The following is an 18,528-nucleotide window of genomic DNA, read 5'->3' as shown; positions in this document are numbered from 1 at the left end:
TAGCTCATCTTCAGAAACACACTCTGGTTCACACAGGAGAAAAACCTCACGAATGCCACGTAAGCGCTTTCAGCTTGCTAATAGAGTTATGTTTCTTTATATCCCATTTCTCTACGATTTGTCTTCCATCGTCAACATTCTTTTAATAAAAATATGTTAAATTCAGTTTGCTCTTCGTTCAACTTCACTGCTCTCTTAAAGAACAAATGAGATATTCAAGAGATGTGCTTTGTCTTGTGCGCAGGTGTGTAACAGGCGTTTCAGCAGCAGCAGTAACCTGAAGACACACCTGCGTCTTCACTCAGGCGAACGGCCGTATGTCTGTAAGCAATGCCCTGCTCACTTCACCCAGCACATCCACCTGCGTCTGCACAGACGCCTGCACGCCTCCCCGCGCCCGCACCAGTGTCCGGAGTGCCTGCGCAAGTACACACACCTGTGCTCCCTGCAGATCCACGTGCATGAGTTCTGTCCCGCCACCTGCATCACAGGCACCGCCTCTCAGCTGATCATAGCCAACGAGGAGCTCGAGAGCTTTGACAAGAGTGATACCGCACAAAATCTTGACGTTGCCATGGAGGTGGCATCGATACAGAGAATCTGTAAGATGATTTGGGCGCGGGTACTTGCAGGTCCGTCTGTCCTCCAGCAGGATGCAGCACAAAAGCGACGTGAAGAAGGCCAATGACAGCATAAAGTTCGCCTTCTGAAAGACACATTGGTTGGTTAAACATGAGCAATAAATATAAAACATGAGCAATAAATATAAGCAAAAACAGCTTGCCTGCATACTGTTTTCGATATTTAAATATGATACACATATCTAAATGATCTGGATATGCCAGTTTTATCTTGAATGCATCATTTCGTTCGCTCTGTTGTTCAAACTTACCTTTCCTCAGAGTAAGAAATTTGGCTTTTATCAAATATATCTCAATATGTTATAAAAACCCTTTTCTTTTAAATGGATACATTTGGTTAATACTAGTTTTTATTAGTTCATTGTTTAACTCTTAAGATTTGAACTCTTTTTTCATTGTACTGAAAGATGTGATCTCAGGGATTTGTGTTATAATACTGTTTTTTGTCAGTGGTTCCTAGGACAAGCATTTGTTTCATATATCATGCATGTTGTTGTCACCTGTGTTTTGTATGTTGTTGATTCATACAATTTCTCTTGATCAAAACTGTGGTCTTTGCATTAATTACTTTCACTGCATCTTAATGAAGACAAATCAGTGTAATTTAGCTAAATAAATAAGTTCCCTTTCTAAAAACGAACTAATTTATTGTGCTGTATTGTATATATTATTAAAATATTACTATAAATGCCAATTAAAGCCTTTGAATGAAAACAAATGGTGTTTCTCTCTTGCGGTGTCAGAATCATCTCTGTTTGTAAACATCCGGGTCACAGTAACACGCGCGCGCCGCAAACAGAACAGATTGTACACAAAACGCACACACACAAAACAAAATGTAACATAATTATGGCCATTTAACCTAAAAACACGCGTATGTTAGTATACTGTAGAAATCCAATGGAAGGATTACATCATTGAGTGTGTATTACTGTCTCTTTAAAATCCAAACGCGTGACGTCAGATATATTGACAGGACGACGAGGAAACGGGATCCGTCACTGACAACAACACCAGCAAACACAAAGATGTCATCGGTAAGTACGAGTCCCGCTCGGTGAGATGCCGGTAACAGTGCCGGAGTGGAGAAGATGCGGCGGTGGCGGGGGCGCGCGCTGCTGGCGCGTGCTGCTGCTCGCAGCCACCGCGCTAGTGATGCTGGCGGAGAGATCTGCGCGTGAGTGACCTCACTGCACACACACATGCATCTCATGCACCCAATATTTCACAGCAACCACATGCATGCAGTTATAACGACAATAATCAGGTCAGGTGATACTTCAATACCCTACAATAGTACGGAATTGTCCATGTTCACGTTCTGAACCTATATAACGGTATTAGTTACTGTATAGTGCAATATCCAAACCCAGTGTGGTACTATTGTGCTAAACCAAAACATGGCAGTGCTATGCTAAAACACCTGGCAGGCTACTATGTAGTGCTATCTGCTATGTCAAAAACATGGTACTAGTTAAGTGCAATGGCAATGACATGGTACGTATATTGCAATATGCCAATGAATGGTGGTACTATAGTGCAATACCAGAAACATGGTAGTACTGTAGCGCAATATGCCAAAACATGGTAGTACTATAGTGCAATATGCCAAAACATGGTAGTACTATAGTGCAATACCAGAAACATGGTAGTACTGTAGCGCAATATGCCAAAACATGGTAGTACTATAGCGCAATATGCCAAAACATGGTAGTACTATGCGCAATATGCCAAAACATGGTAGTACTATAGTGCAATATGCCAAAACATGGTAGTACTATAGCGCAATATGCCAAAACATGGTAGTACTATGCGCAATATGCCAAAACATGGTAGTACTATAGCGCAATATGCCAAAACATGGTAGTACTATAGCGCAATATGCCAAAACATGGTAGTACTATAGTGCAATACCAGAAACATGGTAGGACTGTAGCGCAATATGCCAAAACATGGTAGTACTATAGCGCAATATGCCAAAACATGGTAGTACTATAGTGCAATATGCCAAAACATGGTAGCACTATAGCGCAATATGCCAAAACATGGTAGTACTATAGCGCAATATGCCAAAACATGGTAGTACTATAGTGCAATACCAGAAACATGGTAGGACTGTAGCGCAATATGCCAAAACATGGTAGTACTATAGTGCAATACCAGAAACATGGTAGTACTATAGCGCAATATGCCAAAACATGGTAGTACTATAGCGCAATATGCCAAAACATGGTAGTACTATAGTGCAATACCAGAAACATGGTAGGACTGTAGTGCAATACCAGAAACATGGTAGGACTGTAGTGCAATACCAGAAACATGGTAGTACTATAGCGCAATATGCCAAAACATGGTAGTACTATAGCGCAATATGCCAAAACATGGTAGTACTATAGTGCAATACCAGAAACATGGTAGGACTGTAGCGCAATATGCCAAAACATGGTAGTACTATAGTGCAATACCAGAAACATGGTAGTACTATAGCGCAATATGCCAAAACATGGTAGTACTATAGCGCAATATGCCAAAACATGGTAGTACTATAGCGCAATATGCCAAAACATGGTAGTACTTTAGTGCAATATGCCAAAACATGGTAGTACTATAGCGCAATATGCCAAAACATGGTAGTACTATAGCGCAATATGCCAAAACATGGTAGTACTATAGCGCAATATGCCAAAACATGGTAGTACTTTAGTGCAATATGCCAAAACATGGTAGTACTATAGCGCAATATGCCAAAACATGGTAGTACTATAGCGCAATATGCCAAAGCTCCCATAAATAAGGGGGACAAAATGTACTGCATAGTTGCAGTTTTACCTCTAATGACTGTGTTAAAACTACAGATTACTGATAATATTATATCTGCATCTCATATCAATACCTTTCCTTCAGGTGCACTGATGTTAATACCTAATGCTAACACATTTGCCTGGTTTGTTTTTTCTCTGTTTATCAGTTGTTTACTGTATCGGGTTCTACCTGTGGCAGGATGAGTTGTGTTTGGCTGGACTGACCTTTGCCTTCTTGTTGCCGGGGTCACTGGTGCAGGTGTTGAGTTTCAGGTGGTACAGAGCCGACGGAGACATACGAATTTGCCACAATTTCGTCATACACACTCTGCACCTGGGCATCTTCAAAAGGTGTGTGTTGGCTTCCAGTTATAGTCATGTAGATTTTTCAAAGGCATGAGAGTGAATGAATAAAGCTTCATTCATATACATGTGTTTGAATGGCGTGTCAGGTTATGGGACTGCAGCATGGGTGAATGGACGGCTCCAGGCTCGTCGCAGGTGATACAGCACGCGGATGCATCGGCTCTGCGTCTCCTGGAGGTTCTTCTTATGACCCTTCCGCAGACGTTCATGCAGACGTACGTTCTCACTGCTCCCGGCTACGGTCTCTCGTCTCCAGGTCTGTCCTGTTGAGCTCTGTACAGTAGTTACACACAGAATTCATACACATCAGGACAACATTCTGCAGAATAAAGCCATGCACTAGACTATAAATAAACTAAATTACATAAGGGACAAATGTATTTTTAGTAACAGGATGATGAAGTGTGTGTTTAACAGGCAAGAGTGTGTAACCGATCAAAACAGAGATATGGGACATGATATGTTTGTGTTCTTCATGTGTGTGTGTCTATTGCAGTTGCTCTGTGTGCTGGCTTGTGTTTGCTCTCGTTGTCCTGGGCGTTGGTGCTGTACAGTCGGGCGTGTTGTCTTATTCGTCCCGGGCATTTGCAGATGCCACCAGCAGCGCTCCTGTGCCAGCTGCTGTGGAGGGCGGGCGTGTTAGCTGCACGCTTCACCAGCCTCGCCCTGTTCACTCGAACCTTTGGCTGCTGGGTCATCGGTGTCATGGGTGGGTCTGAATCAAACATACTTTAGAAAGAAAGAAATTGTAGTACTCATGACATTCCCAATGATTATTTTTGTATGTGTACAACAGCTTGTATTTAATTGTTATTAAAGCCAGAATAAATCTTTTTAAAAACATCAGATACTACTACCTCTGCGATGTGTAAATATTTAATACATAAAGTTTGATAATATCAAATTGTATTTACATTACAGTGACGAGAATTGAGAAGCGGTGATGCTATATTCCTTGAAAATTACCTCTATCTGTTGTTCTTCTCCAAACAGTGTCTCATTGGCTGATCGCTGCGCTCTGGTTGGTCTCCCAGCAGACTGACATATATGTGGGCCAATGGTCGTGGCGTGTGTTTAACGTGATTTTAGGAGGCGTCCACGTGTTCCTCTTTCTCAACGTAAAGGATGGACCCTCACGGTACCACATGGCTGGATTCTACATGGTACAAACAGTTTACTTTTGAAGTCAAAATATTTTTAACTTGATTTTTTTTCTGATGAACACAATTTTATGTGTTTTTGTATTTCTACATGAATTAATCCTTTAAACAAAAAAAACACTTCAGTTATCCTCAGTGAAGTTTTTCCATTTTGTAGGTGATGCTGCTGGAGAATGCTACACTGTTATTGGCTGCTTCTGACATCCTTACTGGTGCATCATGGGATAGCCTGATCGTACCTGCTTCTGTTTTGTGCAGTTTTCTGCTCGGTGAGAATTTGTGTAATAATGTGTTTGTATTTAGCCTTGTCTAGTGTGTGTCCTTTCAGATCCAGATAGGTGAGGCATTTAAAATGAACAAAATTCAACAAAATGATCATCAATAGTCATTTATATAATAAACAATACAATTCCAATAATATATAATAAGTTTTGTAAATAATTATTGTCATTAATAATAATTTACTATTTATTTCATAATAATAATAATAATAATAATAATAATATACAATCATTTATTTATGTATAATATAAATATATGCATTGTATTTAATGTACTTACATATTTATATATAATTATAATTATTTTATGTTAATTAAATACATATATAACAATAATCCTTTTAAATTATTTTTGATATATACTGTATATATTATATATAAATTCTATCAATAATAATTTATAACCTCTAATAATTTTGAATAATTACCTATTTCCCTTTTTCAGGTCTGACCGCCCTTGTGTTGTACTACCGATACCTTCATCCCAAATCCACAGAAATCTCGCAGGGTTTGCATCAGCATGGGCACATGGGCAGGGAATGTCTCCACCAGACCGATTCCTCATTCTCTCTTGGAGACAAAAGTCTTCCCCCCACCCTTTTTCCGTCCTCTCACCCTTCCTGTTCCCTCTCCGGAATTCCCGGATCTCTCCTGGAGCACCCCGGGAGTTGTGGAGTAAAACCGGACGGCGAGTGTCGACACCATCACTGGCTGCTGATCCGTCTCGCCCTGAAAACCGGCGACCCCACAAAGGTCAACAAGGCGTACGGGGCAGGGGGCGTGTCTGGGATACTGGTGATGGATCAAAAGGGAGATATCAGCGAGGACGGGTGTGCACTCTCCTCCGACAGCAGGGACGATACGATGGCGCCGCTGTCCGATTGCAGGGAGGAGTTTGAGAGCGTGAGTGAAGCCAGAGAAGAGGAGGACGAAGATGACAGTCTGGAAATGGAAAGCCCGTTGGAGTCGCCAGCCACGGAGTGCAAGAGGAGCTCGCCGGAGGGCAAATCTGTGTTTGGGGACAGTCCAGAGCCGACCTACTGCCCCACCGAATCCAGCTCCACCTTGTACTTCAGCGCCGACCCACAATCCCCCAGCAGTTCCAGTAACCCGCGCCTGGACCGCGAGATGCACTTCGGTTCCGGTACCGGGCTAGAAACACTAGATGAGCTGAGCCCCATCTCCACAGATGGTGGGCTGCACAGGGATCTCGTGAGGGGACTTCTGGGTCGAGCCGGACCCTGCTACACATCCTCACCCGGCCTGAATGGACAGGGGCTTCAAGAGAGTTCTGTAACCCACCTCAGAGGACCCCGCAGGCAGGTCGTTCTCTCCCGCAGGGGTGTAGAAGAGGACGCTGGGTTTTAACAGCCCTGAAGTTAAGCAAATGAGCACCTGCCAACAAGAGCGAAGGTAATGGATCCGTCTTTTGTGAGATGCCAGTGAATTTTTTAAATGTTTAATAAGTTACTGTGAGAGATCTAAATAGATTTCCCTCTGCCCAGATTCAGGGATGTAAAAAAATTTGCATAAGTAAAACACATTGATAATCATTCATCCGGATTATCGACTTCATAGCATCGTGCATTGCTGTGTTCTTACATACTTTCCCTCTAGAATGTGAATTGTTAGTGAGCTATATAGACAATTTTACCTGCAATACTTCCCTTTTGAATATAGCCACAGATAACGTCTAGAGCATTTAGCAATGACAGTCAGATCGCTGTCAATGTGAACAGGGCATTAATTTATACCAGAAAATGCAAGCTGCTTATAAAAATGCAAACGTTTAAACTTGAACCTAAATATTTAAGATAATAGAACTCTATGAAAAGATTCAGTAATGGAAAAGTTTGAACTTGTATATTTTTTATGTTTACATTTTTCAACGTCTGTTCTGTTTTTGTCTCGGTGCTTATGTTCAGAATGGAATACTATCATACTGCTTCCTGCATGTTTTTTAGTTTATACGGCTGCCACTTAATAATTTGTGACAAAACAGCGATTAAATACAAATAAATTGTACGTTATGTTCGGCAATGGATAATGTAATTTTACGTAACAAAGTCCAGGAGTTACATTTTCACCTTCACAAAAATAGAAGGTCAGATTGCATTGTGGGATTCAATCATTTTGGAAATAGAGGTCAGAATACTGAACATACCGCTTACTGCATCTTGATGGTACGCCATTCTGAACATAAGCCCACCTCTGTAAAAAATCGACATGCTGTTGATGTGACGAGCACAATCCTTTTACAAGTTGCAGACCTTATGTCTCCTATCTGTTAAACTTGTATTCTTTCAGACTGTGATGTAACTCTTTTGAAGGGCTGTAGTCTGAATTATTATATTTGGCATATAGTGCCTGATACAGACAAGAAATCAATATAAAACTCAGATTATGATCAGATCAGCATAAGAGCAGTTCTGTGAGTTTTTAATAGCAAACTATTTCATTTGGCTCTGGCCATCATCGTATTATTATTAGCTTCTTGTACGTCAGTCGTTTATTAGCGGCTTGTGACCAGAAGGTTGCCGGTTCGATTCTCAGGGCAAGGCACCTTACCCCACTTGCTCCCCGGGCGCTGCAGTGATAGCCGCTCACTGCTCCGGGTGTACGTGTGTTTACTACTCTGTGGTCACATTTCGGGTATGGGTCACCATAACCGACAAACAGGTCACTTTCACTTATTTTTTTGAATGTTGTGAGCAGTGAACTACTGTATCTCTACTGTACCACTTTGTGATGCATTTATTTTTGCTGAAATAGTGTAAACATCTTTCTACATTCAACAGGTAAAATATGTAACGATGTAAAACATCCAAAGATATTTATTTATTTATTTAGCCGATGCATTACTATGTTTACGTATATGTTTTAGTGAATATCTTAACACTTGGTGGTTTTTCGCCATTTGAAGTGCTCAGTGTGTGTTCGGCTTTCATAAGAAAGTGTATTCTGTCCAATAGTAGTTATTGCATGCTTTTGTATGAAGGATATGTGTGTGCTTAAACAGTAGTGCTGTACGTCTCCAATATGAACATTTGCAATAAATTCAATCCGTAAGCCATGTGATAAGTTACGGAGAAGATCAAATCAGAAACGTTTGTTTGCTTTTAATGGGTGTGGATTGTTTGCTTTTTACTCATTAAATATATTTCTTGCCAAGAAATATACCAAATGTATACATTATTGTAATGATCTAAATTGATCACAGTAAAAACATCAATAATTCATGTCATTGTGTGTTTATTGCTGATGTGAAGTGCAACTTTCATCGCTGATCAGGATGGACATTTAGGAACAATAACAATATGAATTAGATTATTCTAGCTATTAACAGTGATCGCATAAGGTCTTTATGTATAACAATGCTCCATAATATAATGTGTCATAAAATGATATGTTTAATATACAAAGATCTTTATGTATAACAATGCTCCATAATATAATGTGTCATAAAATGATATGTTTAATATACAAAGATCTTTATGTATAACAATGCTCCATAATATAATGTGTCATAAAATGATATGTTTAACATACAAATCTGCAAAAAAATGTTTAATGTCAGTTGTCTTTATAACAGTGTGTGTTTCCCCACTATTTGCACCAGTCGCAAACTCTTAACGCGCACTGCGCATGCGCCGTGACGTTGGTTCGTGGCTAAAGCGCGCCTGCGCAGTCCGCGCGTTGAAGTTTGGAGTGATTCGTGGAAGTTTCAGATTTGGAGGAAAAAAAGATCAGCTGAAAATCGGGAAAGTGTAAAATGGCTTTTCGGAGGAGAAATAAAAGCTATCCTTTCTTCAGCCAAGAGTTTCTCATTCAGAATCATGCGGACATTGTCTTCAGTCTGGTGATTTTTATTTTGATCGGACTGATGTTCGAGGTGAGTTTACGACTTTTTGATTTCTCATTTTTGTCTTCGCTGTTTCTTAGCCAGCTGTTTTTCCTCTCTCTCTCTCACTCTCTCTCTCTCTCTCTCTCTCTCTTCACATCAAACGTACACATGCGATGTCGAGATCTGCAATAGTACTTGAGTTTCAATCTGTAACGCTTTTAAACTCATCATGCACTTGCATTGGTGTGATAATACCGCAGACGCTTAAAGTTCGTGCATTTAAAGTGTGCATGAACACAACATAGTAGACGTTGCGTTATATTGCAGTTCCGTTAAACAGTGACACGGTTCACAACTTTATTACAAAGTTTGTATTAAACGTCCCATCGGCCGGGCCCGGATGACCACGGCGTGACGTTTATGAACGTGTTTTAAAGTTTATGGCGTCACGGGTTTGAGCGCAAATTGGCGTAATCGTGTCCGACGATGAGTTCGCGTCGTTCGGGTCACGGTGGTGATGCTCATGTTCCTGGTGAAGTGCCACGTCAAGTCTCTCACGCGCCCCCCGGTTTATTCACACGGGTGGGAAATCTGCGAGAAACGTTTCGTGTTAATGTGCATAATGTCTTATTTATAAATCATTCTTCTTATCTGAAGTTTCTCATTGATGTGGAGAACTTTGGCAACACCAAATCAAACTCTCTTTGTGCACTTCATCATTTTATCTCCTCTGGCTTGAGTGTGTACACACAAACACACACATACATACAAAAGAGGGGTTTCCCTTTTCAATATTTCTGTTTCAGACACCTGTGATGATCTAAACACTGCAACGTGTGTGTGTTACTTTAATTATGACAAATAACTCATTTGTTTTTTGATGAACGCATCACTTGCACAATGCATGACTTTGAATACACCCTGACCTATTCATTATGACGTGTTGATGTTTTATTAGTGGTCTCATATTAGACATAGATGTCACACTTTATTGTTATTTTTTAGAAATGCTAACAGTAGGCATGGGCCGAGGTTTAAAAGAGTTCAGGTTTCAAAACCACCAACATTTTCAGTTTCTAAGGTATTGAAATACATAATTCAATCATGTAGTTTGATGTTTATGTCTAATGTATTTGACAAAAATCATTTTAAGGCTTTATTGTTACCTGACACGCTATATGTTGGTTCAAAATGAAATGTGTCGTGTCCAGTTGAAATGTTGTGTTTTGTTTACGCAGACATTTGGAAATAACACATTTTAGTGTTGTAATAGCTATACCGTAAAAAATCTCATACCGGCCGATGCCTGGTTAACAGCTCAGTATCTTTTTGCGTCAGGTTTTTAAAAATACAAAATTCCCAGAAGATATAATTGGGTGAAGTTTTTTTGGAGTGCGAATAAAACATATTATTTTACTTCTTTTTTTTATTCATGAGTAAAATAAATGAAACTAAACAACTGCAAGGTATTGCTACGGAAATCTGTATTTAAACACGTATATTTGTCAGTTTGCACTCATTTTCTCTCTTTCTCCCCCCCAGACAAGCGCAAAAACAGCCATATTATTCATTCAGCCGCAGTTCAACATCAGCACCGTGACTGCAGGTGTGTTCTGCGCAAACACAGCCCATAATATCAGCACTGTCAATGATGAATGTACTGAAACCTCTGTGTTTGTTTGTGTGTTTCAGACGGAGAGGTGACTCTGTATCATTACGGATGGAAAGATTGCGCCACTGTTCTCTTCTATTTCTTTATCACCATCATTCTTCACGCTGTGGTGCAGGAGTATGTTTTAGACGTGAGTGCCGCAATGCATCGTGGGTGTAATAGCAGCTTTGGTGATGTCACAAAAGCTGTAGTTTTAAACCTACAAAATGTACAGTTTCAGATATCCAGTCACCGCAACACGACACATACAGAAACTACTTCCTGTTTCATGTAACGTTCATTAAACTTGATATCGCAGTAATCACGATCGCAGTAACTACGATGCAAAAAATAACTTGTTTATCTGTGTGTTTTTCCCCTATTGTACTTACATATTTGTCTTCTTTTGTAGAAAATAAACAGACGTCTCCACCTGTCGAAGAGTAAAAACACAAAGTTTAATGAATCTGGGCAGCTGTGTGTGTTTTACCTGGCGTCGAGTATATGGAGTCTGTACGTTATCACTACAGTAAGAACAAATTCTGCAATTCTATTTGAATTTATGTAAAGCTCCTTTGGAATAATGTAAATTGAGAGAGCGCCACATACCGTAAGGAAAATGAAAATGCTTTGTATTTGGTAGGAGGGATACCTTCTGCGTCCCAGCAGCCTTTGGGAGAATTACCCCCATGTACACCTGAGGTACACATGCTTATTTCTTCCTATTCTTTTTGTTTCTCAAAACATTTTTTACGAATTATTTAATATTTTCAACCCTGTACAAACACTTAGACCACAACATTGAACAGAGTTAAATTGATAGTTCATCCGTAAATGAAAATTCTGTCATCCATTATTCATCCTCTTGGCAAAACACAAAAGAAGATATTTTGAAGAATGTCGGTAACCGGACAGCACAGGACCCCGTTCACTTCTATTGTATGGACACAAAATCAATGCAAGCGAAGGGGTGCCAGTTAACATCATTCTTCCAAATATCTTCTTTTGTGTTCGGCGGAAGAAAGTCATAAAGGTTAAAAATGACAAGAGGACGAGTGAAACAGATTTGGGCGAACTATAACTTTAAAATCTCCTAAAGAAGCATTAAACATCTTCCTCTTTCAGGTTTCAGGTGAAGTTCTTCTACCTCACGCAGTTGGCATACTGGTTTCACGCCCTGCCTGAACTTTACTTCCAGAAAGTGAGAAAGGTATGAGATGATGAAGAAAAGTATTGACAGAAGAGGAGAGAGAACAGAAGTGTGAATAGATCTGTGTGTGTTTTTCAGGAAGAAATGCCCCGTCAGCTGCAGTATATCGCTCTGTATCTCTTACACATTCTGGCTGCATATTTGTTAAAGTAAGTTTACACAAGAACTATAACCTCTTATGGACCAAACAAATCCACCTAACAAGTCCTGTGAGTTTTAGTAATAAAGACTGAATCTTGTAAATGTAATGACTTGATCCTTGCTAGTAGGATTTAACAGTTAGTCATTTTTTTGATAAATCCTTTGGATGTCACTAAAATGTTGTTTTGTTTTTCTATAATGAATCTTGGTATTATACAGCAACATGTCCGTCGAATTCAATTTGACTTAGTTTTGAATGTATTTTTCTTTTCTTTCTTTCTCTAGTTTGACTCGAGTCGGGCTGGTTTTGTTGTTCCTGCAGTATTTCTCTGAACTGGGTTTCCATCTGTCTCGACTCTTCTACTTCATTGATGAAAACCACCACAAAATGTAAGACACCAACCCTCATGCTTTCTCCCCGAAACTGTGATTTGTTTTTGTAAATGATGCGTAATCGCTGAGAAATGATTCGAGTCAGATCTTTTCCTATAGCGCGAGCTGGATCTCTTTGTTTGAGGATCACAGCTCACATGTAGATTAAAAGTTTAGACAGATTTCACTTTGAACTCAAAAAATGTCATGACCTTTGACAATCGATGCATTTTTCGCTAACTGATTCTTGTTTATATGCGTTCAAATATAATTTTAGGATAGCAAATGTAATGTACAAACATTGATGGAATGTCACCATTTGATACAATATTAATGCATCTAATGACAAGACTGACGAGATTTTTACATGACAGAAAATAAGGCCAAATATGAACTGTTTATGGTCTGGATTTATTACTGTTATTGTGTGAATCTCAGCTGTGCTATAGACAATTTTGCATACTTCAAAGTATGTTAACAACACCAAAAGCACTTCTTGTTTCTTCCCTTTTTTGGCTTTTTCACATATATACATAATATTGAATTAAGTCTTAAAGATGTTCATTTGTAATTTCTAAATGTTCTGTTGGTTTTCTTTGTTCTAACATTTATGTTAACCTCAAACAGAAAGTGTTTTTGTACCAGTGTTGTTTAAGTCTTGGTCTATATTCAGAGTGAAATGAATGATTCTATTAACACTGTATTTGTGCGTGTGTAGGTTTCAGATGTGGTCCGTCGGTTTTGTTCTGACCCGTATGATAACGCTAACTCTGATGTTTCTGGCTGTCGGCTTCGGTTTGGCTCGTTCTGAAAACCAGATGCTGGATTTGGAGACAGGAAACTTTAACACTCTCTCTGTCCGGTGAGTATGTTCATATAATTTAACACCATATGAAACCCACAGATGTTAAGCATGACGTTGTGTTTTTATCACACACAGGCTGCTGGTGGTGTTCGTGGTGTGTTTCACCCAGTCGTGGTTACTCTGGAAGTTCTTCCGCTTCCAGCTGAGCAGAACACGGGAGATGAGGCTGGAGCAGGCGGCTCGGAAGAGAGCGGTCGCTAAGCAACAGATGCAGCGCACGCTGAAGCGAGACTCCTGTACGTATACGCTCTTAATACTTCGCTTTATTTGTGTTAGCTGGACTATAAACTATAAGTTTGGGAAACAGTCAATGAATGCTCTCCACTATTCTCACAAAACATGTTTTTTTTTGTAGTCGGGCAGCACGAGAACGGAATCATTAAAGCAGAGAATGGGACATCCCCCCGTCTGAAGAAAATTAAAGCTCCTTAAACGTCCTTTAGCGCCTCCCCCAATCCAGCGGTTGGCTTCACCATATCGAGGGAACAGGATACGGTTCATCTGCCTGCTGCTTCCTGTTACAACGCCAAGAGAAGCGCATGTGGTGTTTCTCAGAGGAAGTGACATCACAAAAAAACGTCACCCTCAACGGACTTTTCTCGATGCTCTGTACTTCGCTTTCAGTATTCGTGCTATTTCCTTTGCGTTATGTTTCTAAACTTAACTCAGTCTGTCTTTATTAAAGTGATGTTTTCAGGTTAGTCTTTTGTTTTGTTTTTATATGCAAAACTGTGACTGCTGGCCTAGCAAGGACACTCGTTCAAATCAGAGGTGTAACTGTGTGACTTCATTGATGACATATTCTGGGTTCGAAATGAACAAAAGACTTACAGGTGTTTCACACAGTCCAGTAGAACTGACCCGAGACGAGCAGAATCTGTATTTCAATTCAGTTTGAGGTAGACACAGATACTGTATTAGTGAAGAAAACCTGAATCACAGACCAAACACTCACAGACTGTTTCTCCTGTAATGAGTGTTTATTCCTCATGAGCTATGACATTCTGTTTATAGAGTTTCTGCTTTGTAAGTTTGATATTTGATTGTATATGACGATGCTTTAGAAATACAGAAGACCTTTTTGGAATTTCAGCCTTGCAGTCTGTCCGTCATTTCTACCTTTTTGCAAGTCACATATTTGGTAGCTGATGAATTTGACATATCCGGTTTATGTTCACTCCAAAAAATAGGTCAAGAAAAGGAATTTCTTTAAGAGCATTAAGCATTTAATTGTTTTATTTCTCTGAGAGAATTTACCCTAGTTTCTTCATTGTGTTGAAAAATGTTTTTACTGAAAATAAATGTACAACAGCAACAGATATGATCAAAAGTTACATTACTGTAATGCAAAAAAAGTACATTTTGGGTACGCGATGATCTGTTGAACTATTGCTGTTTACATATTCTTGAGAAAAATGAACAATTGAATGTTTTCTGGCAAAACGAAGTTCTTAAGGGTGGGTGAAAACTCCATCAGACTCAACTGTAAAGAGAAAAGATTTCATGTCAAAATGGGCCTTTAAATGGAGAATAATAAAGTATATCAAGTTCCTCTTTTCATAAAGACACATGAGATGCTCAGCGGTAAAAGATACAGTAACCGGAACACTAAGTTTTAACCATAAACCCGTTATTGTGCAAGTTCAGTAACCCACTACCCCACTATATAACCCACATATTGTCCCGTGTCATCACCTGTTTAAAGAGTTAAAAAGAAAAATATATCATCTATGATTCCAAACCTGTATGACAGAACACATAAGGAAGATGTTTTAAAGAATGTTGATGACCAAACAACACTGAACCTCATATATGATCACAAAACCACAGAGCTATTTCTCAAAATATGATTGTTTGTGTTCTACTGAAGTCTCATGCAGGTTAGAAAATGACATTAAGGGGAAACAGGTTTTTACCTGCTGCTTGTTCAGATTGCTCCCGATCTGAGTTCAGACTAACTGCAAACTTCTGTCTCAGCGAGGAGAGCACGTGTTCAGGCATGCGGTCGGACACCGACTCCAGATAACTCAGCACATACCGGTCAGCGTCCGTCAGGACGAACCGATGTCTAAACACTGTACAGAGAAAACAGATGAGAATAAAGAGTGGATTCAGAGGAAGGATTCAGAGGTTCACATATCTCTGACCGATACCTTCTACAGGAGCTCCAATGAAGAAATCTGCCGGTCCGTAGTACTCTGGCTTCTCTGTGGTGCTTCCTGGTTTGGGAACCCGAGTCTTCTCAAGGAATTTTCCTCCGATGATGCCGGAGTTTCGCGTGGGTCTTTCAAAGATGCTCATCATGTCATTGGACAGGTAATACAGTAGAATAAAGCGCCGCCCCTCGTCTAGAGGATTCTGGGAGTCCTGATGCATGGATACGAGAAATGAAAACAGTGGCGTTTCAGCGTATCAGGAGGTCACCCGTCAGATCTTACCAGTCGTGCGGCGTAACGCAGAACTTTGTGGTCGTTCTCCAGCAGTTTGATCACATCTTTCTTAGGAGGTTCAGGAATCAGGGACACACAGTTCTGTAAAGAGTCCTCCAGAGAACCGAAGCCGTTATACGGAGGAATGACCTGCAACTGAGCGACACTGTTTTCATCAACCACCCTTTAGAAAACACAGAGCACTGTCTGATTTATTTTTTCTGGAGAACGCAAAATAAGATATTTTGAAGAACGTTGATAATCAAACAACATTAAAACCCATTGACTTCCACTGTAAGTACACAAAACCACTGAGAATATTTATTTTCTATTGTGTTTTGCAGAAAAAAGTTTTTTTAAGTCAGAAACATCTAATTTTGAGAAGCAAATATCTGACCCTCCTCGCGTCCTGCTGTGGTGTGGTGTCTGTAGGGACTGGTTTAAGTTGGATGTCTGGGTAATTTTCTTGGTAATATTTCCGGGTGAAATGATCACAGTCGCAGAGAAGAAAGTGTCTTCCCATCAGCGTGACCACCTCGCCCAGCCTCAGGTCTCCGGGAGAGAAATATTCCTGCACGTCCTGCTGGGAAACTTCAAGAACACAACTGGGGAACGGCTCTGAAGTAGGGAGAGAGAGAAACGTTAAGTAAACATGAGTTTCATTTATGCATTCGGCAGATGCTTTCTTCCGATGCGGCTTACTGTACATTCATGGTATAAGTATGAACTGTGATTCAAGTCTCTGTTAAGAACTTATTCTGTGTTCTGTGTGATCTCACCGCAGATTGGTTTGATGTGTTTAGAAATCTTCTGTCTGTGAAGCAGCACGGGAAACGGATCGCGGCCGCTGTTGGGCAGCGGATGTTCGCAGATCTCCACCGAGTCATCCACCAGATAATAATGAATGGTTACCGGTCGCTTCTCTCCGTAAAGAGAGTCCGAATCATCCCACAGAGCGAAGAACCGCAGCACCTGTACACACATAGCGAACATGTGAAGCATGTGTGCATTAATGTGTGTGATCAGATAAACATGATGTTTGTGTGTTTACCTGTCGATCTTTAGTGAGGAAACGCTTGAGCTGGTGATTATGTTCGTAGGGTGTGATCTGAGCGAGCTGGGTGTGAGAGCGCCGGGTGGTGTACGGATCGCTGGGAATGGACTCTGGCTCATTCAGGACTATCCCCTGACTCTCCATGAACTCCTATCAATCAACAAAATATTGTCGTATTATCCGTACATGGGCCTTTGCGTTTTTTCATCCGAGCTTTTGTTTTTCCATGCTTTTTTTTCTCGTAGATTTGAGACTTGCTCTAAATGAGGGTCCGGTACCTGTGTAAAGCTATCGCATTGTGTGATCCTGTACAGGGTTCCAAACACATTCATGTCCACGCAGAGGTTGAGATCTTTCCAGTGGTAAAGTTCCCCGTGCTGGTTTTTGGTCAGTCTCTGACGTTTGACGAGTTTCCCTTGTGGAATTCCAGAGTTTTCCACGGGAGGCTCGATCACGCACATGCTGTCGTCCTCCAGGTAATAATACATCACCACCGGCCGAATGCGGAAGCTCTCAACCGGGGAGTGCAGCACCTCCTGACTGAAGTAACCATAGAAACGCAGCACCTGGAGGTCAGAGGGTGAAACTGAGGAATGTGCAACTATGAGGTTTAGAATAGAGGAAATATACAGACAAAGAGAGGCATAGACAGACATGCTGAGAGACAGGCAGACAGACATCTTCACCTTCTTGTCATAGGCAGCATGTGCAGGTGTGAAGCTGAGCGGCGGGAGTCGCTGTGTGTCGGTACCGTACGTCAGGTTCGGGATATCTGTGATCAGCTGATTCCGCTCACTGTGACTGATGTTAGCCGACGGCAGCGGATCCTGACCGATCCCGGCCGAGGGTCTCCGGGGCACAGCATAACCGTTCTTGTAGCCCAGAGTCTGAGATCTGTGAAAAGAGGATTTCTGAACACCACACGGGAATGATGGGTAACATTACAACAATATAATAAGATAATAATATAACCAGATAAACAATAATATAACCAAAACTCCATTTAAAAATCATGTTTTTAACACGTTTATTGTGTGTCAGCTGTTTGTTTTGAGTTATTGTGGCTCAAACCAAAACAAACCAACTGAAGTTTGATTGATATTAATTGAACTGTACAATAAAAAATTATTTTTGAATTGAAGCCAAACTCTTCAAATATAATACATATCACACGTGCTATTATTTATGCATACCAAATAATACTCCTGATGTGAAATGAATATAAAACCATTATTTAACATGGTTTTCACGCGCAAGCATTTTTTATTTCATTTTACAAAACGCACGTGGGGAAAATGAACATGAGATGTAAAATTCAACGTGTTTGAATTTGAGTTTCTCACCGTTAAATCCCGAAATGTGTTGCCTGGCAGGAAAGGCAGCCCGTGTCCGGTGTTCACATACATCACGATTAATTAACTCAATTAAATATAAAACACTCAAGTTGGCTAATAAAGTTTCTCTCATGAGACTGAAGTGACTCCCCGAGGAGACTTAATAACGGTCTCCATGGAGACCACAAAACACCGACGGTCTCCATGGTGACGTAAACACGCCGGTATTCAGCGCATGCGCGTGTTCGACTGCCCGCATCGACCGTTTGGGGGTATGACGTAGCGAGAGCGAAATCACATCATTCGTTCTCGCGATACTTCAACCGCCACGTGCCGAAAAAATGCTCATTCACCACCAGATGGCGCTACACGTTCACTC

The 18,528-nt window shown here is 40.5% G+C and overlaps 3 protein-coding genes across 3 annotated transcripts; 2 read left to right on the top strand and 1 right to left on the bottom strand.

The window, feature by feature from the left end:
• Positions 1–1,603: 1,603 nt before the first annotated feature.
• Positions 1,604–8,801, top strand: xkr5a (XK related 5a). The gene is made up of 7 exons (XM_079474282.1): positions 1,604–1,818; positions 3,610–3,793; positions 3,895–4,064; positions 4,305–4,517; positions 4,802–4,971; positions 5,126–5,237; positions 5,695–8,801. Exons 1-7 carry the CDS (start codon positions 1,704–1,706, stop codon positions 6,615–6,617), a joined length of 1,887 nt encoding a protein of 628 aa, XP_079330408.1. The 5' UTR covers positions 1,604–1,703; the 3' UTR covers positions 6,618–8,801.
• Positions 8,802–8,891: 90 nt separating this feature from the next.
• tram2 (translocation associated membrane protein 2) lies at positions 8,892–14,883 on the top strand. Its single transcript, XM_079475279.1, has 11 exons — positions 8,892–9,141; positions 10,636–10,699; positions 10,786–10,895; positions 11,157–11,273; positions 11,388–11,446; positions 11,870–11,954; positions 12,033–12,103; positions 12,381–12,485; positions 13,186–13,329; positions 13,408–13,568; positions 13,688–14,883. The coding sequence occupies exons 1-11, from the start codon at positions 9,022–9,024 to the stop codon at positions 13,762–13,764; spliced, it is 1,113 nt and encodes a 370-aa protein (XP_079331405.1). The 5' UTR covers positions 8,892–9,021; the 3' UTR covers positions 13,765–14,883.
• Positions 14,884–15,060: 177 nt separating this feature from the next.
• efhc1 (EF-hand domain (C-terminal) containing 1) lies at positions 15,061–18,221 on the bottom strand (the record flags this gene model as incomplete). The annotated part of the gene is made up of 10 exons (XM_079474537.1): positions 15,061–15,074; positions 15,249–15,407; positions 15,486–15,699; positions 15,771–15,917; positions 16,159–16,379; positions 16,541–16,733; positions 16,813–16,965; positions 17,094–17,381; positions 17,502–17,726; positions 18,159–18,221. 10 exons carry the CDS (start codon positions 18,219–18,221, stop codon positions 15,061–15,063), a joined length of 1,677 nt encoding a protein of 558 aa, XP_079330663.1.
• Between the last annotated feature and the right edge of the window lie 307 nt (positions 18,222–18,528).

Source organism: Barbatula barbatula (genome assembly GCF_947034865.1).
Source record: "Barbatula barbatula genome assembly, chromosome: 15".
NCBI classification, from domain to species: domain Eukaryota; kingdom Metazoa; phylum Chordata; class Actinopteri; order Cypriniformes; family Nemacheilidae; genus Barbatula; species Barbatula barbatula.
This window is presented reverse-complemented; position numbering and strand designations above follow the sequence as displayed.